Raw genomic sequence first — 26,403 nt, 5'->3', positions numbered from 1 at the left:
CTCTGTGCAAAATTCTACCAGGCGCCTTCCTCTTGCGTTCCTTAGCCCCAATCCATATTCACCTACTACGTTTCCTTCTCTTCCTTTTACTACTGTCGAATTCCAGTCGCCCATTACTATTAAATTTTGGTCTCCCTTCACTACCTGAATAATTTCTTTTATCTCATCATACATTTCATCAATTTCTTCATCATCTGCAGAGCTAGTTGGAATGTAAACTTGTACTACTGTAGCAGGCATGGGCTTCGTGTCTATCTTGGCCACAATAATGCGTTCACTATGCTGTTTGTAGTAGCATGCCCGCACTCCTATTTTTTTATTCATTATTAAACCTACTCCTGCATTACCCCTAATTGATTTTGTATTTATAACCGTGTATTCACCTGACTAACAGTCTTGTTCCTCCTGCCACCGAACTTCACTAATTCCCACTGTATGTAACTTTGACCTATCCATTTCACTTTTTAAATTTTCTAACCCGCCTGCCCGATTAAGGGATCTGACATTCCACACTCTGATGCTTTTGATGCAATTGCAATTAAAGTTCTGGCAAAGGATGTAACAATTTGCTTGCTTTCATTTCTTGTCAACGGCAGAAGACAGTCGTGCTATTTGTGCCGAATAGTTTTCGTGTTCTTGGAGAACATATTTAATTTAGTGGTATCTAGTTACTTACACGGCTATCATTATATCAATACAACGTAAAACTGAGTGAGGCTATAAATAATAATGGTAATATCACGATAATCATGTTGGTAAAACACCAGTGACTTGTTAATAGGTACTGAGGGAGATATGATAGAGAATTCCTAACATCAGAATGAAAATTTCGAATTGCTGATTTATGTAGAGAACTTGGTCATTAGATGACCGGTGAAATACCAGTATACAGTTAGAAAAAGGCAATTGCTCTCAAATTTACACTGAAGGAACAAAGACTGTCTGCTGTGGATAGGATACTTAATAAACCGAAAATATGATAAGGTGAGTCAGCAATTCAATTAGTTTCAGAATTTCATAATCGTACCCAACGTTGGTTGGGATACGTGTCATTAGAAATCCCAGATTCTTAAAGAGATGCCTACAAGCTGACAGGTTAAATACCACATATTATTGACACAGCTCGTTTTATGGAACCAATACTTTCTCACAGATAAACCACCCAAGAAATGTTATAAGACGGTGAATTGTGTAAATATGATGCATTCAGAGGTTGCATCTACGGCTCTCTGCTACAAATAAGAAACACTTCCCTTTCAGGTGACGAGGAAGCAAGATGGCCACTCAGGATATCAGCGCAGAAACAGTAACAGAAGAGCGGCAGCCGCTGCGCTATTCAAATTTCGAGAGGTCTTCCACATTCAGGAGGTGGCCGCAGTATATTGCAGTTTTTTTCGGTAGGTCTCTTCAAGCTGCCACGCACGTGAGCTGGTAATGTGTTGATGAAGTTTTATTATTGTTGGCGCTTACCTGCACTGCGTTAATGTATATTTTATACTATGTTAACGTGACTATAGCCAAATGCCAAACCAATGTCTGATTAAGATACGGAGATGGGTCTCAGACAGAGCAAATGTTCATGTTCAAATGCAGATCGACAGTTAATTCTAATCTACATCAACCGGAACCCTTTTGCAGTCACTTAACGGTCTCCTTCATATTGACCTCCATACGCGGCACTACCATTAACTAGACAGCGTCGCTAGAAAAGTTATATGATTGACCAACACGGGAGTTGCTAGTTGAGAAAAAACGCGAGTATTTCCCATTAGATGGCACACAAACGTCCCGGCTAGATATAATGAAAGTACAGTCACTCATGGAGGTCCAGTGTGGGCTGTAATTATCGCGTGGCACCGAAACTTAGTAGCTATGCTACTACGTTAGTGACAAACAGATTTACACTGAAAAAAATAGTTCCATTTTCGGCCACCAGGTAGAAATCTGGCACTGTGCCCTGTATGTATGACGGTATGACACACGATGTCATTTGACAACACCCAATGATTAATAATAAAACCAACATTATGCCTTTCTCACTCGTTAGACCTTTTCTACTCACGTCTAATTCCTAATGCATTACACGTCTTTCTTGAATTCACAGCGCCAGAGTTTCAAATGGCAGCAAAAATTAGACCTAATATCTTTGCAGCGTAAATCGGTTCTGAATGTAGGCATTAGCATATACAGCAAGTGCCGCTGCCATACGTTAATTACAGCCCACATTGTGAGTAGCTACACATTACTCATAACCACCTGGTGCTTACTGTAGACCATGATGAGCGTGTTTTCTTCGAACATGTCAATATTTCAGCTAACTTAGTTTACTGAATAACTTTTGGCTCTGTCTCTTGACAGACTGTAATGAACTGTAATTACAATATTGTGAGAATAGTATCAACCAAAGACTCAGACTTCATTAATATTAAAACAGCTCAGGAATAAAGAAGTAAAATTTTGTATCGAAGAACAGAAGAAGAATTAGAAAATACCCAAGTAAAAAAAGGAGTAGAAAGGTACATTTATCTTATTCATGGTGGACGCACAATATTTCGATTCTGGTTGCATCACTGTAAGATTTCTGCGGAACATGGACGTCAAGTAGTGTGTCTCCAGTCCTGCTGGGTACTGAATTTAAGCAGGGGTGATCGGGGCACATTTACGCTGATTTCTTATCGGAACTTTTAAAAAGGTTTCGTTTACATTCGTGTTAAAAGTTGTTTAATGGCATTACATGGTTATTAAAGTATAACTTGGCATGTATATTTTTAACTCAACATTATATTTAAGAGTGCAAATTTTATACAGGCGCAAGTCAAGTGCGTAAACGTGCCTAAGCTATGGGCCAGGTTTACAGTTCTTCGGGCCATGTCACCGAGCGCAATAATGACTAACCAAATCAAACTACTTAACTATCCAATTTCAGTTTTGTTGTCAATAATTAGAGTCTTACTTACACTAATTAACATGAAAGAAACTCAACAATTTTACTGGCAGTAAAGAAAAATTTGTCGAACTTCCATTTGTTACCATAATATGGCCTACGTAGAAGTCTGAATGTTAAAACCAGGCCTATTTATTATCATTGTACGAGTTTTTATCTATGTATACAAATGTTCCTCCTGTGGAACGATAATTGTCTTGAGCCCAACGTTTACATCTAAGGCAATGGACAAACTCTTGATATTTCTTATTGGTTGTATCGTATTGATTATTAAATAGTAAGACAATTTTATCTTCTTCATCAGACTGCTGCAGGTTATAAGAGAAAGGAAGGAGAACTGGATAGGACGTTCGTTGAGGCGGGACTGCTTCATGTATATCATATTCCGCAAGCCACCTAATGGTGTGTGGCGGAGGGTACTTTCGGTACCACTATCTGATCCCTCCAGCCCTGTTCCACTCACGAATAGTGCGTGGGAAGAATGATTGTCGATAAGCTCCTGGTGATCAATACGCAAGATGTATGTGGGGAAGAGTAATATGTGTCTGACTCCTCCTAAAAAGTGTTGTCCCGAAATTTCAGTAGTAAGTCTCTCCGTGATGCTTGTAACGTTTGCCAGTGGAGTTTGTTTAGCACATCCGTAATGCTCTCTCGCCAGCTAAACGATCACGTAACGAAATGCGCCGCTCTTCGTTGGATATTCTCTATCTCTACTAACAGATCTACCGATAGGAATCCCAGATAGATGAACAATACTCAAAAATCGGGCGAACAAGCTCCTTATAAGCCACTTCTTCCGTGAATGAATTACATTTCCTTAAGATTCTTCCAATGAATCTATGTCTGGTGTCTGCTTTCCCCACTATCTGTTCTATATGGTCATTCCACTTAAGGTCGCTCTGGACAGTTACGCCTAGATATGTTACGGCAGACACTGCCTCCAGCTGTTTGACATCTGCAGCTGTTTGTCATCAACAGTGTAGCTGTACTGTAGCGGATTTCTTTTCCTATGTATGCGCAATATGTTACATTTATTTACGTTCAGGGTCAACTGTCAGAGTCTGCACCATTCATCAATTCTCTGCAGGTCGTTCTGAAAATTCTTACTATCTTCTGGCGTTGCTACTTTGGTATAGACAACTGCATCATCAGCGAATAGCCTTAAAGAACATCCGACGCTTTCTAATATATAGTGAACAGCAACGCTCCTGTCAAACGTCGCTGTGGTATTCCGGGTATTACCCTTACATCTGTCGATTTAGATCGGTTAACAGCGACATGTTGAGTTCTGCCTGCAAGAAAGTCTTGAATCCAATCGAAGGTCTGTTCCGATACACCGTAAGGTCGTATTTTCTTCATTAAACGGCAATGCGGGACGGTGTCAAATTTCTTACTTAAATCAAGGAACATGGCATCAACCTGAGCACCGTTGTCCACTGCGCTGTGAATCTCATGGTGGAACAGAGAGAGCTGAGATTCACAGCGTCTCCGTTTGCGGAATCCATGTTGATTTTTATAGAGCAGATATTCATTTTCCAAGAACGTCTTAGTTCTTGAGCATAAAACATGTTCCATAATTCTACAAGAGAATGACGTCACCGATATAGATGTATAGTTGTGTGGATCTGCCTTAAGACCTTTCTTGAAAACGGGAATGACCTGCACTTTTTGCCACTCGTTATATAACTTCCGTTGCTCAAGCGTTCTATGATAGAAGGGTAGCCAGTTCTTTCGCATAGTCCTTATAGATTCTTATAGGTATCTCATCTGGTCCTGAAGCCTTTCAACTACTAAGCGATTGTAGAATTTGAAGCCATTTTGACTATTTTTCGGCTATGACTGTCTTTCGAAATATGTAAAGATTTTTTTTTTAAATTACTGCTACCAGTCACAAACTTTGTCAACTATTGTATTACTTATTTATTTAGCGACATGTTTCGAGGGTTAAACCTCATCTTCAGGCTAAATGGCATTACGCAAACAACTTTATAATACTTTACAATAAGGTCATACTGATATTACATAGCCTTTTCGTAAATGATGTGGTCATATTTGTTCTTCTGGTGTGGAAGCCTCGTTGTGATGTGTTGCGGTGTATCCATTTCCGAGGCTCTCTTGGTCACTGTTCACAAATTGTCACTAATATAGGAATAACTTTCAAATACGATCAGAAACTGAACAGAACTGTTTGTGATCGTGTTTCCAAGTTAACTGCCATGCTAGTGACAATTTGTGAACAGTGACCGAGGCAGCCACGGAAATGGATACACCGCAACACATCACAACGAGACTTCCACGCCAGAAGAACAAATATGACCACATCATTTACGAAAAGGCTATGTAATATCAGTATGACCCTATTGTAAAGTTGTTTTTGTAGTGCCATTTAGCCTGAAGATGAGGCTTAACCCTCGAAACATGTCGCTAAATAAATAAGTAATACAATAGTTGACAAAGTTTGTGACTGATAGCGGTAATTGAAAAAAAAAGAAGCTTTAGATAAGCGATTGTAGCTGCTTTTCAGTGCCGGTTATCTCAATATCAGCCATTTCGATGTTTGTACGACGATTGAAAGGAAGGACAGTGTTGCGATCTTCCGCTGTGAAACAAATTCGGAAGACCGGATTCAGTATTTCGGCCTTGTCCCTGTTACCTTCCGTTTGGGTGCCGGTGTTGTCGCTGAGAGAATGAGTAGATGATTTTGACCCAGTTACTGATTTTACATACGACCAAAATCTCTTAGGGTTTTTACTCAGGTCGGTTGATAATGTCTTACTTTAAGAATCGTTGTACGCTTCTCTCATTCCTCTCCTTACGCTCATTTTCGCTTCGTTCAGCTTTTGTTTGTCAGATAGGGTTTTACTTCTCTTGAATCTGAGATGAAGTGCTCTTTGTTGACGTAGCGCTTTTCTAACACGAATATTAAACCACTGTGGATCTTTTCCATCTCTTAAAATCTTACTCGGAACGTACTTGTCTAGGGTGTACTGAACGATGCCTTTGAATTTTTTCTATTTATTCTCCACGTCTTCGTCCTCATCGTCGAGTATCTGATGCTGACTGCTAACATATTCTGAAATTTGTATCCTGTCACCCATGCTGCAAAAATATATCTTCCTACCTTTCTTAACATTCGTTGTAGGATCCGTAGTCATGGAAGCTGTCACAGCCTCATGATCACTGATACCATCTTCTACTTTAACTGATTCGATAAGTTCAGGTCTGTTTACTGACAGGAGGTCAAGACGTTACCCTCACGAGTTGGTTCTCTAACTACCCGCACAAGGTAATTTTCGGACAAGACATTGTAGTGGTACTTGAATTACGTAACCATTAGGACACTTCACCTCAACCTCTCGATAACAGCAATATTCTTCTGTGTTTCTGTAAAATAGTTAACTTATTTCTGTGACAACATTCAGATTTGATTTCATTAATGTAGACGTACTTTGATACATCGATATGTTTATACTGCAATGAAATTATTCTTATGTGTATTCTTTCATTTGTCACTATGATCTTTGACGTACTTGTAATTCTGATTTTTGGGCGGGTAAGCGGTTATTAGAGAGTCAAGTCTTGGTCGTCATCTTGTAAAGACGCAAATTGTAGTCAGTTTATAAAATGTGAACTTTAACAGTGAGGAAGATACTTTCAAGTATGTTTTATATTGTGAAGTGATATTGCAACAAAAGTAATAAAAAAGAAGTGTAACCTAAATTCACAGTATTTATCACTTTTTTACATCACCATTGTCCTAACTTGCAAAAGTTTAATCTTCAATAATGATTTATGAAACACATTTATAAAACTTTTGAATATCGCAGAATAACACCTAGGCCTCTTTGGATCCGAGCTTGGAATCATCACTACCTAGATTTTCGAAGATTGAGCCATGAGTTCACAATGAGACCAGCGTGGGAAACAGGAAAAGATGAGTGCCTAGTTTATCCATTATTTCAAGAAATGACTTTATTAACTGTGCTCTAATGACACCTGCCGCATAATATAACTTTGTTGTTGCCCGAAAATGCAATATTTAGCAGCGTAAGCAACACTACAATCATAATTAATTTTTGACCTTTGTTGTGGTAGGGTTGTTAGAACATCAAGAACAATGCCACACGTTTATGAACTGACACCAGTTTTGATGACAGAACACTCCCAATCTATACCTGGCAAGTTGAAGTCATTTCCTATTATAACGGCATGATCAGGAAAATTAATAATGATATTCTGCATGTTCTTTCTAAAGCTCTCTACAACTACAGATCCTGACCCAGGTGGTCTATAACACCCCACTTTTGTCTGTTCTTTGATATTCACTTTTACCCAGATTAATTCATGTTCGGAAGCGATGATAATCTCGCTGGATTTTATCGAATTTTTTAATGCAATAAACACGTCGCCACCATTGGGAACTAACCTATCCTTAAGATAAACATTCCAATCTGAACTTAGGATTTCGTTGTCATTGACGTCTGCTCTCAACCAGATTTCTGTTCCCAATACAGTCTGTGCATTATAACCTGCAGTAAGCGATACTAGTTCTGAGACCTATTCTTGGATGTTCCTGCTGCTTACTAAAATCGTAGTAATCTTTTCTATCTCTGATCTGCGAGGATCAAGATTCTCTGCGATCGCTGCGGCTGATTTAATAAGCAGGGACCCAAGGGAGGGGTTCCCTATACTAAAAAGGCCCCATGTGCAAGCCATTCGTACTGTGCTACCCTAGTATACGCTTCCTGCGTGTAGTGCACGCTGGACGTATTAATAAGGGGAACCCTAGAATTCTGCACCCGAAAGCGGAGGTCGAGAAATTCGCATCCGATACCGTCGCAGAGCCGTCTGAGCCTCTAGTTTAGACCTTCCACTCTTCTCTAAACGCGAGGACCGCGATCAACCCTGGGTGCGATTCTACAAATAGACAGCTTAGCCTGCACCCCGGGTGCGTTGCTAGTTGCCTTCACCAAATCAACCAGCCGCCGAAAGGGGCAGAGGACGGCCTCGGGACCCAAGAGGCAGCCATCATTCGTTCCGACATGTGCCATTACATGCAGCTGATTGCACCCAGTGCGCTCGATAGCCGCCGGCAGGGCCTCCTCCACATTACGGATGAGACCTCCCGGCAAACATACCGAATGCACACTGGAATTCTTTCCCACCTTGCCTGATATCTCCCTTAGGGGCTCCATCACAAGCCCGACAAAGGAGCTCCCAATGACAAGCAAGCCGGGCGGGGTGTCCGAATGGTTCTAGGCGCTACAGTCCGGAATCACGCGACCGCTACGGTCACAGGTTCGAATCCTGCCTCGGGCATGGGTGTGTGTGATGTCCTTGGGTTAGTTAGGTTTAAGTAGTTCTAAGTTCTAGGGGACTGATAACCTCAGATGTTAAGTCCCATAGTGCTCAGAGCCATTTGAACCATTTGACAAGCATGCCCACCCTCTGTACTTGTCCGGACTGGGCAGGAAAATCGACCACTGGTCCAACAATAGAGGCATCCCGTGTTTGCTAACAGGTGTTTTGGAAGGACTAGTTTGTGAGAGGAAATTGAGAGAAAGAAGGAGATAAAGATGCTGGACGACATAAAGGGAAGTGGAAATTAGGTGGACCTGAAGAGGAAGGCAGAAGATGGGACAGCGTGAAGAGTTGCCATGCGAAAAAAATGATTTGGGCAGAAGACTAATGATGACATCAGAGGTAGGCTACCCACATTTTTCCTTGTTCTTACTTTTAGCAGTTTCTTGCCCTTATCAGTCCTTGGCCACATAGAATTAATCTTTCTGAATGAAAGTTATTGGGTTCAAATATTTTTATAACAGTCTCTACCCTTTATTCTGCCATGCCTTCACTTTTTTAGACTGGGTTTCCACTACTGGTGTCTTAAAGTTTCCTTGAGTGAGGTATCGGTTAGGATGGCAATGCGAAATAGTGCCTAACGTGTCCTTACAGAACTGCATAAATGTGCCCCATCGCCATGTTTGATTTAGTTTCGAAACTACAAGTAGTAACTTTAAGGCTTCACGTTACACTAACGTACCTTATAAAGTAGACCAATCCTCTGTAAACGAACATATATTTATCTACTCTTAATTCTGAAAGGTATGTTCCATAGGAGCTTCAATTTATTCAACTTGCACAAAAGCACAAATACGTTTATCGCGCTAACACTTTTACTCTACTGGTGCCTTGAAGTTTGTGAGAGCCCACAGAAGATAGCAAGCCTAACCTTCCATTGTCGGTAGCCCCCTGGCAAGAATGGTTCCCAAGAAAAGTGGTCTGCGTGAACGTGCCGTGTGCGTGTCCCCTTCTTCTCTGCCGTACCCAAATCGCCAGAAACTAAAGAAGGAAAAAGGAAGATTAAACTGCAACCTCCCGTCCATGACGATAGGCGTAGCACAAGCTGGGATTGAGGGAGAACGTGGATGAAAATCGGCCGTGCACTTTCATAGGAACAATCCCAGTGCTCACCTTTAGTGATTTAAGGTAATCACAGAAAAAAATCACGAAAGCTGGTTGGGAATTTGAGCCTCCATCTTTCCGAATGCTTGTCTATTGCCTCACCACATCGCCATGTAACTCGGTTATCGGTGTTACAGGACGTTGCCACAATCTTAGCAATAAGTAGCACTTAGTACAAAATATGAACATCTGATGAAGAGCCTACTGTGCACTGCAACGCGACGGCTCACCACTTCCGCACCAATATCCCGCAAGTAGAGATAAAGTCGAAAATCTTTCCACCAACAAATACGAATATTTCTTTAACTTGAATAGCCGGTTTGAAATAGGAGTCGTGGTAATAGTCGACTCATATACGGATTTGTCCATTCGCACAGTTCTTAAGTTAGTCAGAGACTAGTACTGAACATAGTTATCAATGTTCGAAGAACTAATTTTCAAGTAGGATAGGTTTGACCGCTGTAGCTTGAACATGTTCACCCTTCTTCGGTCACCCGTGTCGATTTGTCGACCATGTCGATCGACAAAAACGCTAATACAGCACCTTCAGTGTCACTGTCACTTGTATTTTCTGTTCAATCACAATTCAGTTTTCGCATCACTGGAAAACTCTAATAGCGGTATGTATGGGGGATTATATTACTGAGCATGTGGACGTACTTTCCACATAGTTCTTCCCATATTTTCTACGATGAATTGCCTAATCTTCTAAATCCTACATTGTTGTGAGGAGCAGTGTGTCTGTATGCGTTCTGCACGGGACATATTGGTACAGTCTTCAAGAGTATCGTTGTAATGTAGTTACCTGTTCTGATTGGTAGTCTTTCTTCCCTTTGAGACATACCCCCTTTCCTCACTAAACTAGTAAATCGTCATCTGGCTGTCTGGCTCTTTCCGAGTCAGTCACTAGCCTCATTAAGGCTTCAACAAGGGCTATCATCGAACTAAACTGACTACTATTATTCCAAAGATTTGCTGCTCAGTTCTTTGAACGGGAGAAACACGAACAGATATAAAATATTTAAGAGAAACAACAAGACAATCCTACTATACGGAAGTAAACAAACGATTAGAAACAGAGCTATAAAGTAACCGCTATTTATTGATACACAATAGATCCTTGTCCATTTAGCAAAATGACGTTTTCTCGAAGACTGCGTACGCAACCCACGCTTTGAAAATTTACTTGAGCTGTAGTGTGTCCCTATTCTCTCTGCAGTCGGAACGTCTGCCATCAATTCTGTTACTACAGCATTACCTATGTTAAAATAGCTGTATATCTTGAACCCACTTTCACCGAGTACAGATGGAATCAATGCGTCGCCCAGGCGGCTGATTGCTTCTCCGGCCTACAGTCCTTAACCGCTTCTCCAACATGGTCTGCGTCAAGTCTTTCAGTAGCACAGCTCTTAGGTGATATTATTGGTTAAAACAGTCTTGGCAGAAATTTCAGTTTCTTTTTATTTTATTTTATTTTTCAACGACGCGTTTGGCCTTATTTAGGCATCTTCAGGTTATCTACATAGAAAACAGAGAACAAATACATCTATTTAAGAATCGCGATCGCATTGTGCAGACTTGGATAACCTATAAGCATGTATAAACAGATCACCTACTGAAAGAGCAATTACCTTAATTTGGTAATTCTTAGAAGAATCCTTTAGTCAGCGTAGCCAAAGAGCATCGTCGAATATATCAGGCCAACATCGCCTTCGTGAAATTCAGTAAAAACTAGAAATATAAAATAGTAAAATTATTACCTTTTCTAGATGGACGCGAGAGGCACCAAGAGCTGCATAACGTGTTCCCGTTCACAGGAGTGAGTAACAGTAACACAGGGGCTCAGGTAGTAAGCATAATGCGCCACAGCGTCGTGTGCCAGTACTGGAGCCTAATACAGAATCACCTCAAGAGGTGGCGCTGCGACACAGCAGTGATTAAAAATGAGAGATCGTAAAGTGGATATACATACCCACTAAAACGTTATAAACGTAATGCGCATAAAACATTGATAAGGTGGAATTACTAGAGGCAACACCTGTGCTTAACATATCCTAAAATTTTGACGAAGTAAAATATAAATGAAGGCGGTACATTTAAAATCAGAAAACAAGGTGTATAATACAACACACAGATGTAGTACATAAACAGATTTTTCGTATCATATACCACTAGAACGAGAACATTAAAAACACTGGACCGTAATTTCGGATAAAGAGGCCGCCCATATAACACTCAATACTGCGTCATTCGGAGCTAGAACGTCTAGCAAGAAAATATTTTTTTAATATAAAATACAAGAAAAATTATTAGGCTTAAAAATACACACCAACGTGGATGACGGACGTTTTGCGGGTAAACTCACCCCCCCCCCCCCTTTTTATAGCTATATAGAAATGTGTAAAATGCGTCATCATTTAAAGCGACAAACTCGCATGTATCCTATTTGAGTAAAAAATAAGTTCCTAGTGGCTTGGCTAAGAAGACGACATAAGACCAAAGAGGAACAGGGCTCGTATTTAGGCAGAACTACGAGCCCCAGGATTACATCAATAACACCGATATCATAAATTCTAAAAAGGCCTGATTGTCGCCAAATATTTGGCCGTTAAGGAGAGACAAATCTTTGTCTTCCATAGGCCTAAATATTTCAACTTCTTCCAAAATGTTTAACTTCTTACCCTTTTCCGCAAAATGCAAAATCTTAAGATTTTGTACTTGCGGAGGACTGTGGCCATTGGCTTTAAGGTATTGGGCAAAGGCAGAGCTCTGTTTTACCTGTCCCCATCTATTAAGAAGATGTTCTTGCAATCCGATTTTGAAGGTTCTGCCTGTTTGTCCAACATATCCTGCGTCGTTGAAAAATAAAAAATAAACTAAAATTGCATCCAAGACTGTTTTTAACAAATACTGTTAATTACTGGTCTGCTGTATGCCACATATGGAGTGGAAGAATTTCTTAGGTGATACGTGTGTTCTAATGTAATCATAGTTATCCAACCGTAAATGGGGACTTAAAGTTGAACGTTCTTTCAATTTTTCACGTTATCGAGAGACGAATGACCACTAAACTACAGGGCCCGACTGTATTGGATAAGAAACTGCTTTTTGAATCGCAAGTTTCGTAGTTTTAAGCAACTATTTTATTCTACTCACGATTTCGCGGTATTAAGCTGTACCTCCCCTCTTTGAGTTGTATTTACTGTTAAGGGCCCCTTAGACGCTCAGATATTAGCACCCATCTCTTGTACAGACAATGTTTGCACAGGCAAGACGTTTCGTGTGAATAAATCGACGACTATAAAATGTGTCTGACACCCAAACCTCCAGATCTCAGAGTGTCAGATAGGTACGAAACGCTGTAAGTTGATAGAGTATCAACCAAAACATCGATTTAGTTCTTGCTATGTGCTGTCGTAATTAAAAGTAAGACCAGAACTACGGAGTACATGAAAAGCGCATCTGTGATCAACTGTTTTGCATATTTAGCGTGGGTCAGTTGGTAGAGCGTATGGTCGTCGTGCTCATGGTCTCTCGTTCATACACCGCTGATTACAATTATGTTTTAACTCTTTACTCGTGAAGCTGTTACACGGGAGTACATTTTCCTGACATGTAAAAGAACTTTTCGGAGTTTCAAGCAGTGTTCATTCAGCTGTCTGGTTTTGCTTCGTTATTTGGAAATAGCAAAGCTATAGAGTTCATTCGTAGAGAGAGGTGTAGTGTTCTGTTACACATGTCCGTAGACGTCGATGATATACTCGTAACATTTTTAAGGATCTGTCTTACAATAAAAATCTGATCCGTAGTGGATCTATTAGACATGAAACCACATTGGCAGTCTCCTAGATACTATCCTACATATGTTCTTAGTGGCCCAGTCCTGATTTTTCCTGATACTTTAAATACTATACAATGCAGTGCAATTTCTCTATAATTCGCATAGCTTGCATTATCATGTTTTTTTTTTCAATGTAGAAGGCAGAGTATTGCTGAATTCTATTGCCCCGGAATATTTTCTTTCCGCCATATTTCCACTATAATCTCATGCGAAACCCTAATTAGCATTTCTCCGCCATTTTTATCAGTTCTGCGGCAATATTTCCTTCTCCAGTAGCTTTATGGTCTTGAGTCTTGATACTAGCTTTAACTTCTTCCAATGTATGACCCTTGACCTATTCCTGGTACTCTTCCTCTCTGTTTACTTCCTGCTCCATCTCTTCTACCATACAAGCGTCAACCTCACCTTCATTTTCTGATTCTGTGTTCAGTAGTTCGCTAAAATACTCCTTCCATCTGTCTAAAATTTGATCTTTTCCTCCAGTCAAATTTCACACCATATATGTACAGAAAATTGCTCAGGGTTGAAATTCTTTCTTTATATCTTTCAAACTCATACAGAATTGCCTTGTTTCTGAGCAGTCTTTATCTCTTTTAATCCAACAATCAACAGTTTTTCAAATTCTCTCATTTTTCTTCTACATTCCTTATCCGCTTTCCATCTCTTCTCCTTGTATTCTTCTATAGTAGCTCTTGTTCTACTCAGCAGCATTCTTTTTCTTGCCCCATTCTTTCCTTTTATCTTTCTCCTACAATCTTCATTAAACCAGACCTGCGTTCTCGATTACTACTTTCTGCACGGTACAGTTTTAGCTGTCTAATGTATTATATGTTTGACCATTTCCCATCTTTCTTCAATACCGTTTCCTACTGATCTTCGGCTACATTAAGTCTATTTGGCAAAACAGTGTTATGCTGTTGTACTGTATTTTCATCATTTCTTAACTTGGCACCATCAAGCCTTGGCACAGTACTTTTCTTGGTCTGTCTGTAATTAGCTACCCTCTGTCTATATTTGATTCTTACCAAACAGTGATCATTATCTCCATCTTCACGACGACAGCTATCCACTTCTAATACATCTGAAGCATGTCACCTATCTATGAGTACATGATCAGTTTGATTATCTGTGATCCCATGTGGGGAGCACCATGTAACTTTCCTTATATCCTTCCCTTGAATCTATGTACTTTTAATAATCACATTACTGCCCATGGCAAAAATCAGTTTGACTGATACGATTGTCATTAGAAGCTTCACGCAGACTCTTCTTACCAGCTGTTCCTCTGTATGAGATTTCTCTTCCTACTTGAGCACTGAATTCCCCCATAATTACAAAGGGGGGTAGGACGTGAAACGGGCCGACTTGGAGCAGGAGAGGCACCACAGGACATTTTAATTTCCACTGTCTATACTTTTACAAATAATTTAATAAAACTTTGTCAGCATGACCAGGAAGGATTCAGGATTCACACTAACAACAGAGGAAGTTCAAAAACATAACAAAACAAATTTTTTTTTGCATGTGAAATTTCATCATTTTTTCACTTGATATTGGCTGCATTTGTTGCTGTAGGTACACTTTTCTTCATAAGTAAGAGAGATTCTTCGATGAATTTTGCACAGCATACAAACCATACTTACAGGTGTATGAAACTCTAGAATTTCCCAAATCTGTTAAAAACTGTGGTAAAAATTGAGATAATTAACTATAAAATTCGAGTTTTCTCTAAACACGAAGTTTAAAACGTAACAGCCCATTCATTTTTCCATAGATTAAATAAATTCTAGAGTTTCATACACCTGTAAGTATGGTTTGTAAGCTGTGCAAAATTCATCGAAGAATCTCTCTTACTTATGAAGAAAAGTGTACCTATAGCAACAAATGCAGCCAACAGTAAGTGAAAAAAATCATGAAATTTCACATTAAAAAATATAATTTTTTCTGGTTTTTCAACTTCCACTGCTATGAGTGTGTATCCTGAATCTTTCCTTTTCATGCTGACAAAGTTTTATGAATTTATTTGTAAAAGTATAGACAGTGCAAATTAATATGTTCTGTGGTGCCTCTCCTTCTCGAAGTCGGCCCGTTTGACGTACTACCATCCTTAACATCATGCTTGGCCACCCTTCCTATTTCCTATTGCAGTAGCTCATAGAATGTATCTTTTCCCACCGGCTCTTCATCTTCTGTTGGGGCATATGTACTTATGAAGGATATATTGAAGAAGTGGGCTTTCATTCTTAGCACGCAGAGTCTTCCGCTAACAGGCTTAAAGTTCAATATGGCAGCTTTATGAACATTACCAACCAGAGGGTCTTTACCTCATATCCCCCGCTTCCACAGCTGTAAAACATTTTGTGTGTCCCAGATGCTAAAATTCCATTTCACCTCTTGTGTTATCGCCTTTGTCACATTATGTGTGTTCATTTTCTTTTTCAGATCTTGTAGTCCTCCAATCTTGTTCAGCATTCTCACAATACGTGTCGCTAAATACCAATTTACATGCCGTTTCCGTTGCCAAGGCCGTTTGTCCACTAAATCGGTCCGGCTTCCTTTGTCCTTTGGTTCTGTAACGAGCTCTATCTTCCGGGTTAGTATTTTTAGCCCCACGTCCAACCCTCCTATTTTATCCCGGCTTGGGAATTTCACTGCAATTTCCGTGGTACCCGTCAGTGTCGAAGTAAATTAAAAAAAAGACCAATAACGCAGGTAAATGTTATACATAAATGATGTTCCTCAGAGACTACTTATTTATAAATAACAGAGTTTTACTCAAACAAGTAAACTAAGGATTACTAGAATGTAATAAACAATTCGTAGTATACATTATCTTAAATCTGTGATATTCATGGCTGTGTCCGCTAGTATTTTGTTTTGCTAGAAACTCGCCTTGATTAAGCTTGATACACGCAAAGTAGCATATGGTAAAAAAATAGAGTGAAGTACAAACGACAGATGGTACAGTATGTACCAGTCCCGTGGGAGAGTCCGCCAATTGTACTGAACTTTGCTTCGGATTGGTCGACACATTCGGGTGTTAGTCGCCATAGCGCCTAACTTCTCTTATTAATTATTTATGTACTTTTCATTGTATTTAAGACAGTTTTTAGCATGACAGTCTCTCATGGTTTTTGTTTATTAAATTTCACCAGTGTTGAGAAACATAAGAGTAACGATATTGCAACCGAAGTACTTCGGACACATTCGGGTCGCTTTGCCACGCCTGAGAGACGAAGTAATGCGGCTGCGAAAGTCACTCTGTTTCAGGAGTTCTGGAGGGACAGACAAGTCGTACTCTATATCGGAAGCTGAATGGAAAAGTTTCCGTACACTTAAGAAAGCTATATTGAGTGTTGTAAAAGACAGTGTAAAATGAGTGAATATCTAAATAATACCCAAAAAAGGATACATTATTCAATTCTCTTTTCGCTATTACAGTTGTTATACTTATTGACATTCGACATTTCATTTGGACGACACTAGGAAATGAACACTCAATAACTCATAGAGGTGTGAAAAGTGGGATATGACGCTACGGACTGCTGCACGTTGCTCTGAATTCTGAGCCGCCATATTTGATACTCCGAAACATTAGTAGATTACAGTTTTGCGATTGCTTCTTGTTCTTAATTTGTGTCGTGTTGCACCCAACAGTTGTCGTAAATAGAAAATATTGCAGTTCTTAGATGAATAATACAGCGTCAGGAAGGCATTTTCAGAAGCGATTCTAGTCTTAAATGCATATTTCACCCAGTAATATGGCGAATTTCGGATCGTTAATGTAAGTATGTTTTTGTTACACGTATCGAACAACACAGTACGTGATCTGAGAAGTCACCTTTCGTAATCCAGCAATATCCTTAATACGGACTGACAAAACGGATGTTCGATCTATATTGTCTTCCCGAAATGCTGAAAACATATTTTCCTAAGTTTGGTCGGCTTTCAACCTCCTTTCCACAGCGTTCTCCAAGCGATCTTTTCATGTTTGTGTGTATGTGTGTATGAGTGTGTGTGTGTGTGTGAGAGAGAGAGAGAGAGAGAGAGAGAGAGAGAGAGAGAGAGAGAGAGAAAGAGAGAGAAAGAAAGAAAGAGAGAGAAAGAGAGAGAGAGAGAGAGAGAGAGAGAGGGAGAGTTCACAAATTGTAGACACCACCCGTAGAGCAGCATTGTCTTAATTCACAAACACAATTTTAAACGCTTATTACATCACAGGAAATCATATGTGCTAGAACGGTTTATAGCAAAATCGTATAAACTGAAACAAGTATATATTTCAGGCCAATGATGATGCCTTCTAAATAATAAAAGCGAAATGCTTAAGACACAAAAAACTTCGGTTTGGTCAGTTCCAATCAAAGGGCAGCAAAGTGATAACTGACAACGTAGTATTATACACAGCTGAGTGGTACAGGAAAATAAACGTTAAGAGGGAATCTGCAAATTCTCCACATCATCAGTATGTACGCTGTTCACAAATCTTTCTTCACTTGCTGCCACAAAACTCAACCAGCACACGTTTATTGGGATACAGTATTCACGTGGTCCCTGCAGACTATTGTTTGTCGTTCTTATCGCACCGAGCAAGGTAACCGCGCGCGTCGGGCGTGTCTCGAACGACCCATTACCTCCCTATAACAGTGGCGGTGCCGACTCGTGCGTCCACGGCTAACCGTCATCGGGCACCTCACTCCGTCGTGAAAAACACTGAGGAAACACACAATACGGAAATGGACTCTCAGTGAGCAGAGATGACTGAGCCATTTGGCGTAAGAGATTCACATAATGGAGAAATGAGCTAAATGTATCCGGTTCTCCAATTACGGTTACACTTCAGCTGCACAATGGATTACTGACAATGAAAAGTTGTGCCAGGCTGGGACTCGAACCTAGAGTCGGCTTAACCAATTAGGCTGCCTGAGCACACCTTCAACACGACCCACACCTCCATATGTCACTGGGTGTCTTCTATGACCTGCACTTGAACAGTTGCTGTGATTCCCGCACGGGGAGAGCCTTTAAGTTTTATTATCACGGAGTTGTCTAGGAACGAAATGGCATTTGCAGTGTCTGTGTTACACGATGTAAAGTCCAATGTCCTTCAGATGTGCCTGAAGGACATTGCACAGTACGTCGTATAACACAGCACTGCAAATACCGCTACAAATGCAAGAATCTTCATCTTACGTTTAGAATTAGCTGCGACATTACTTTGTACTATATGATATGTTTACAGTCTCATCAGAGTGTATCTGAAAGAAATTCTTTATGTACTTTGAAATTATAAGCGCACGGACAAACAAAAAACAGGAGACATGAGGTTAACACAGTGTAATACGGCACTAGCCTTGAGGATGGGCTCAAATTGGCGAGCAAGGGAGTTAAAAATATTCTTCGTAGCGTGACGTATGCATGTGGAAACATTCGTCGATTCTTAGATCTCAAAGAGTTGCCGGATTATGGGGGAGTTAATTCCCAAGTTTAGCATGCTGTTCCAAATGCTCCTACGCTTTCCCATATGGTGTAAATCTGAGCCAGTCGAGATATGATAGGTTGTCCGAGAAATCGCAAAATCACACTTTATTCACACAATGCTGCAAACACGACTGTTGTCATGTTGAAAGGCGGTAACGTCTGCAGCATATTTGTCATTATCACATAGAAGAAAATCAACAATTCGCCACCGAGAATGCAGAAATGAGCATCTTGGTTCATGCCCATGGTAACCTGAATAAAAGCCGCGAGTCATATTATGAAAACACCCTCAAAACATCACATTTGCAAGTCTGCCTGTGTTATTTAACAATTGTGTAAATAAAAAGCTTTTTAATATAATACGTTTTTCAAATGGACTAGAAAGTTTAAAAGAATTTCTCCAAGTTCCATACAAATTCTTAACCCCCTACAGATAGTCCTGAAAATGTGTGCTTGTGATTTTTTATAGGTGTGAAAAGACTTACAGACTTTGAAACGAAAAATATGGGGTGCATGCAATAGTTAATAGTAAAGGAGGCGAACTGTTCCTGAACCAGTTATGTATTGCACGTGGCCCACGTTTTTCATTTTAACTTTTACATGTATTTTCGTAGTTATTAAAAATTCACAACGTAAAAATTTTCAGGACTGTTTTTCGAGGTTAGGAATATTTATTGGGCTTTGATTTATGGTCTGTCTTTTAAATAATCTTGCATTGAGAATTTTTTTTTCAAATAATTATTATTTGCTTTTTATTCCCGTGTGTATCAAATTTTTCAATCGATTTCAAATATTTTGATGAGATTACAACGTAAATATGTGGTATCTTTCGGGGCTATTTTCGTTTCTCTTCATCTGTGTCATCCAGTACATTACTTCATCCTACGATTATCTCACCAAAAGACCTCTAAGATAAAAATCAGAGAGAATCGAGCCCACATGGGGACATACTAGCAACCGCTCTTACCATGAAATAATGGCAAGTGGAACAGGAAAAGGACAAATAGCAGTGGTACACAAAGTACCTTCCGTCACCCACCAGAGACGTAAGTGGGTTAGTTTCAAGTCTCTAATTCATCAAGAAATTAAGGAGATAAGCAAAGTACCCTCTGCCACTCACTAGACATGAAAGCGAGTTAGTATTGCATTGTCATCCAGCTCTGAGCTATGTTGAAAATTTCAGATCTGTAGCTCATCGGGAGAATAGTTTAGAATCAATTGCAAAATTTATACCGAACAAACAGAGAAGAAAGTGACCTAATGAAAATGAGATAAAAGTGGTTATATCGCGACCCGTAGATCCATTCTACGCGCCTAGTGGCCAGTGTTTGAGTTGTTTGGCAAATTACTGACGTTCGGCTTAATGTGATGGTATGAGCAATGACCTCTTGCAAGGTATCCGGGTCGATGTTCCCACTGCACAAAGTTCCCTTCGCAGTATTCCCCCAATAAATTAGATCATAAGGATCGCATTCACAGTCAGCAGCACTTTTTGTCCTGTTTAAACCAGATTATCGTAGACAGGGTTTGAAGGACGTCTCTACTTCTATTCACATACGCCTTTTACGACCTCCGTTTTTATACCGTGTTACATGGAGCTGCGAGTCATACACTACTCCGTCTACTCATCTTGGATAGTCCACGACGATACACGGACGAATATGTCAAACCCTTCACTGTGTGGTGATCGGCACGCCCAAACCTGACAGTTCTTCTCTGTCATTCTGTTAAATCTCCGTGTCGAGATATTTCATTGTGCTGCTTCCATGCATCCCGCCGGCACATTCTCACCACTTGACTCCCACTTCTTACGTTAGTAACAGTTTCACTGTTCTTGTGCTTCTGTTCATTAAAATGTATGCGTTGTGGGAACACAACGTCTCGGCGTAAGAGAACAGCAACAAAACGGTGTCTAGAACGTCATTTCCACTCCCTAGAAATGGTATCCAACGGCATTTTTGTTGGTAACTGCATTGCAACCGATATGATAATAACAGTCTAGTACTACTCAGGTCTACGAGACCAATTCCAGCAAAACATAAATGACAAGATGCCTCTATTGAAACAGGATTTTTCTTCTGGACGATACGCACGCCCAACAAGCTGCTTTGCTAATGAAAATACTTAGGGATTTGAATTACGGATTGCTGGAACATCTGCCCCAAACACGGATTTTGGCACTGGTGTTTTCCATTTGTTTTTTTGTTTTAGGTTCATTTTAGAGGTTGGGTATTTCGAGTAGTAAACCGTCAGTAAGTGAAACACTAGGAAGAAATATACTAACTGGCAGAAAATCGGATTGAAGCCATTGACCGAAAACGTGATAATATAGAAAAGATAGAGTGCATTCTCTGCCCAAAAACGCAATATTTAACCACCTGCAGTTGGACATGAAACTTCGGACAAAGTTAACCTCTATTCACATTTACTAAAGCGTAAATGTAGCAGAATTTTATAATAATAATAGTAATAATAATAATAATAATAATAATGAGAAATAATAATAATACTGAAAACACTTACGTACAGAAAGCCCAAAAAAAGATTTATGGGAGAAATATCGCTTTGCAAATAAAACAATGTCTGCGAAACAGATTAACCGTCGTCACTCTTCTTCAGTCACTTCCTAGACAGTGCCTCTAGAGAGTGGGAAAAAGAATTAAAACAAAAGGAATCTCTGGTAATCTACTCGTCTTGGACGAACAATAGATGGTATTAAGACCTCTTATTTAACTTTCGCTAACTATTTAGTGGTACTTTTGGGTAGTGCAATCACAGAAATAGAACAGAAAGAAGTTTGCAAAACACGTGCTGAAAAAGCTGGACTACAAATCTTTCTTGAAAAGGCTCAGTTCATCTGCAGTAAATTTTAACTTCACAAAATGAACACAAAGTATGGGCAAGCATGACGCTTTAATTCTCAACGGAAGAAGCGAACTCTAAGACTCCGTGTAGGAAGAACGAATGATGAAGAGGAAAATTCCTTGCCTACGAAAACCAGAGGACGAATACAGATTTTGCCGACCGGAGTGGCCGAGAGGTTCTAGGCGCTACAGTCTGGAGCCGCGCGACGCTGCGGTCGCAGGTTCGAATCCTGCCTCGGGCATGGATGTGTGTGATGTCCTTAGGTTAGTTAGGTTTAAGTAGTTCTAAGTTCTAGGGGACAGACAACCTCAGATGTTAAGTCCCATAGTGCTCAGAGCCATTTGAACCATTTTTGAATACAGATTGAAATCCCTCAAAGCATCAGAGAAATTACCAAACTTCACAAAAGTTATTAGAAAACGTAAATTTTTAACGCCTTCAGAAACTCCCAGCAACGAAGATTACTCCCAAAACTGGCATATGTGGCAAAATACAAAATGTACCAAGGATCCATCAAGTACACATGACCTCTAGAAAACGCAGCTGGAAGCTTTGGAAGCAGAAGACAGGAATGTCTTGAGTCAAAATGTGAACTGTGGGGTAGCACAACTAGACAATGTGGTTCCAAAAATTCCAAGAACCTAGTGGACTGAAGAAAGAGAAATACTACACGGAGAGAGAGTGAGAGCCACACGGAAGTTCCGGAAAAAAATCTGAAAGCAACAAGTGATCAAACAAGGCCCATACCCTAATAATACTGATAATAATAACCCACATGATCTTCTCACCTTTTCGTTCTATTGCCGATACTTCCAAAATTTAAATTTTAGGTTTCTCCAACGGTCTTCAATTATTCAGAGCTTTTCTTGTCATTGTGAGTCTACATTTTATATCCTATCTACTTCGCCCATCATCAGTTGTTTTGCTGCTCAAACAGCAAAACTCATTTAAATTTCTCGTTCCCTAATTTAATTCCCTTAGCATCACATGATGTAACTCGACTACATTCCAGTATCCTTAATTTGCTTTAATTGATATTGCATCCTCATTTCAAGATAATGTCCATTACTTTCAACTGCTCTCCCAAGACCTTTGCTGTCGCTGACAGAATTACAATATTATCAACAGATTGCTAATTTTTTGTTTCTTTTCCCTGAACTTTAATTTCTACTGCAGATTTTCTTTGATTTCCTTTACTGCTTGTCCATTGTGCAGGTTGAAGAACATCGGTGATAGGCTACAACCATCACTCTATTCTCAACTGCTACCTTTATTTCATGCCAATCGACTCTTGTAACTACCCTCTGATTTCTGCAGAAGTTGTTGACTGGGGTCCCACTGAACGACTCAGTTGAACTGACTGCGGAGAAATTTAACGTGCTCTGTAGGACCTGTTCAGGCATACACTGACATCCACGTATTTCCTGTACGGGAACCAATATTACGAGCAAACTGAAGGTGTAGTTATGGCGGCCCACAGTCTCCTCTGATTTCCAGCATGTTTATTGAGAGATTTGAGAAGACGGCACTACTGACATCCAGACGTAAAACCACATGCTTCTACAGGTATGTGGACGACAGCTATGCGATCTGGCCTCATGGGAAGGACAGGTTCAATGAGTTTCTTAAACATCTTAACTTATGCCATCCAAATATCAAGTTCAGAATAGAACTGGAGAAGAATCGCCAGCTGCCGTCTCTGGATGTCCTAGTCAAAAGGAAAGCTAATGGATGAATTCGCCACAGTGTGTATAGAAAACCCACACACACTGACTGATATCTGCAGGCCGTCAGCTGTCACCACCGTGTGGAGAAGAACGGGATTCTTAAACATTGGTCCACAGAGCACGTGCCTTGTGAGACCGAGAGAGTATACCGACAGAAGCAGAGCATCTTAAAACTGTGTTCTGGAAAACCAGATACACCACAAAGCAAATTGAGATGGCACTCCAACCAGCCACTACACTACAGGTTCCCGAAGCAGAGCAAGATGAAGCAACTAAGGTGGCATATCTGCGGTATGTGGTTTTATTTCTGACAGAATCAGTAGGACCCTCAGTAAACACGATATCGAGTGTGTTTTCTGTCCATCCAACAAGATGGGAGCGCTGGTGAGGACTGATAAAGACGACCTGGGGTTACGTAAACCAGGAATTTATAATATGTCTTGTCAATGTGGCATTTCTCGCATTGGCCAGACGACAAGAACATTGGATACCAGGTGAAAAGAAGATCAGACGCTCACACGATTAGGACAGGTGACGAAGTCAACCACAGCCGAACACTGTCTAGAACTAGATCATGCCATTAATTATGATGGAACCAATATTATAGCACAGATACCCAGATTTTTGGACAATGTTATAAGGGAATCGATTGACATAACAGCGACTGACAATTTCATGAACCGTGACATGGGATACCACCTAAGTAGACCCTGGGATCCCACTCTGGGATTGTTAAAAGGAGCAACGGAGACAGCTGCAGCACTCCACAAATGGAAGAAGGGAAGGCGTGGACATGGAAAACGATCACCAAACAGAGTGCCAGGAGCAGTGGACCGAAGATGGAACGTCGAGGAGGGGGTCCTGAGGAAAACGAAACGGCAACGTTGCAGAAGATCGCAGCAGCGGGCGCGGACCGCAGAGGGAACGCCTACAACCACCGGTGGAGGGGGAAGGCCACAGACATAAGTACTGGACCAGGTCCACTCGAGGAGCAGTCCCAGGTAGCACCTGATGGAGGTTACGAACTACGTTACCGAAATATCGAGCCAGTACAACGCTGATATCCGGAAGAACACCCTACAACACAAGATGTCATATTATAGGAACTTCAAAATGGGTTATTTAGAATACTTGTTACCTAGGAGTTTATTATATCATGTAATAATAAATACTGTAGTCAGCACTTAAAGATAAACGTACAAATAGAATTGCAGCTCGGTCATCCCATCATTTCTACAGGGTGGTCCACTGATCGTAACCAGGCCAAATATCTCACGACATAAGCGTCAAAAAAATTGTTCAAATGGCTCTGAGCACTATGGGTTTTAACATCTGTGGTCATCATTCCCCTAGAACTTAGAACTACTTAAACCTAACTAACCTAAGGACATCACACACATCCATGCCCAAGGCAGGATTCGAACCTGCGACCGTAGCGGTCACGGGGTTCCAGACTGAAGCGCCTAGAACCGCACGGCCACACCGGCCGACTAAATAAGTGTCAAACGAAAAAACTACAAGGAACGAAACTCGTCTAGTTTGCAGGTGGAAACCAGATGGCGCTATGGTTCGCCCGGTAGATAGCGCTGCGATAGTCAAACGGATATCAACTGTTTTTTTTTTTAATAGGAACCCCCTTTTTTTATTACATATTCGTGTAGTACGTAAAGAAAGTTGAATGTTTTAGTTGGACCACTTTTTTCTTTTTGTGATAGATGGTGCTGTAATAGTCACAAACTTATAAGTACGTGGTATCGCGTAACATTCCGCCAGTGCGGACCGTATTGGCTTCGTGATACATTACCCTTGTTAAAATGGACAGTTTACCAATTGCGGAAAAGGCCGATATCGTGTTGATGTATGGCTATTTTGATCAAAATGCCCAACGGTCGTGTGCTATGTATGCTGCTCGGTATCCTGGACGACATCATCCAAGTGTCCGGACCGTTCGCCAGATAGGTACGTTATTTAAGGAAACAGGAAGTGTTCAACCACATGTGAAACGTCAACCACGACCTGCAACAAATGATGATGCTCAAGTAGGTGTTTTAGCTGCTGTCGCTGCTAATCCGCACATCAGTAGCAGACAAATCGCGCGATAATCGGGAGTTTCAAAAACGTCGGTGTTGAGAATGCTACATCAACATCGATTGCACCCGTACCATATTTCTATGCACCAGGAGTTGCATGGCGACGACTTTGAACGTCGTGTACAGTTCTGCCACTGAGCTCAAGAGAAATTGCGGGACGATGGCAGATTTTTTGCACGCGTTCTATTTAGCGACGAAGCGTCATTCACCAACAGCGGTAACGTAAACCGGTATAATATGCACTATTGGGCAACGAAAAATCCACGATGGCTGCGAAAGTGGAACATCAGCGACCTTGGCGGGTTAATGCATGGTGCGGCATGATGTGAGCAAGGACAATTGGCCCCCATTTTATCGATGGCAATCTAAATGGTGCAATGTATGCTGATTTCCTACGTAGTGTTCTATCCATGCTACTAAAAGATGTTTCACTACATGACAGAATGGCAATGTACTTCCAACATGATGGATGTCCGGCACATATCTTGGACGCGGTTGAAGCGGTATTGAATAGCTTATTTCATGACAGGTGGATTGGTCGTCGAAGCACCATACCATGGCCCGCACGTTCACCGGATCTGACGTCCCCGGATTTCTTCCTGTGGGAAAAGTTGAAGGATATTTGCTATCGTGATCCACCGACAACGCCTGACAACATGCGTCAGCGCATTGTCAATGCATGTGCGAACATTACGGAAGGCGAACTACTCGCTATTGAGAGGAATGTCGTTACCCCTATTGCCAAATGCATTGAGGTTGACGGACATCGTTTGGAGCATTTATTGCATTAATGTGGTATTTACAGGTAATCACGCTGTAACAGCATGCGTTTTCAGAAATGATAAGTTCACAAAGGTAAATCTATCACATTGGAAGAACCGAAATAAAATCTTCAAACGTACCTATGTTCTGTATTTTCATTAATAAAACCTACCTGTTATCAACTGTTCGTCTAAAATTGCGAGCCATATGTTTGTGACTATTACAGCGCCA

At 40.6% G+C, this 26,403-nt stretch overlaps 1 protein-coding gene across 1 annotated transcript in view; it reads left to right on the top strand.

Moving 5' to 3' along the window:
* LOC126412635 (facilitated trehalose transporter Tret1-2 homolog) overlaps positions 1-26,403 on the top strand; it is a 203,978-nt gene that overhangs the window by 107,979 nt on the left and 69,596 nt on the right. The window contains exon 3 of the mRNA XM_050082312.1: positions 1,261-1,397. Within this exon, the coding sequence (XP_049938269.1) occupies positions 1,277-1,397 (121 nt within the window). The 5' untranslated portion in view covers positions 1,261-1,276. The remainder of the gene's footprint in view (positions 1-1,260; positions 1,398-26,403) is intronic.

The sequence above is a fragment of the Schistocerca serialis genome, chromosome 7, assembly GCF_023864345.2.
Source record: "Schistocerca serialis cubense isolate TAMUIC-IGC-003099 chromosome 7, iqSchSeri2.2, whole genome shotgun sequence".
Lineage (NCBI taxonomy): Eukaryota > Metazoa > Arthropoda > Insecta > Orthoptera > Acrididae > Schistocerca > Schistocerca serialis.
The sequence above is the reverse complement of the archived record's forward strand: the minus strand, read 5'-3'. Positions and strand labels throughout refer to the sequence as shown.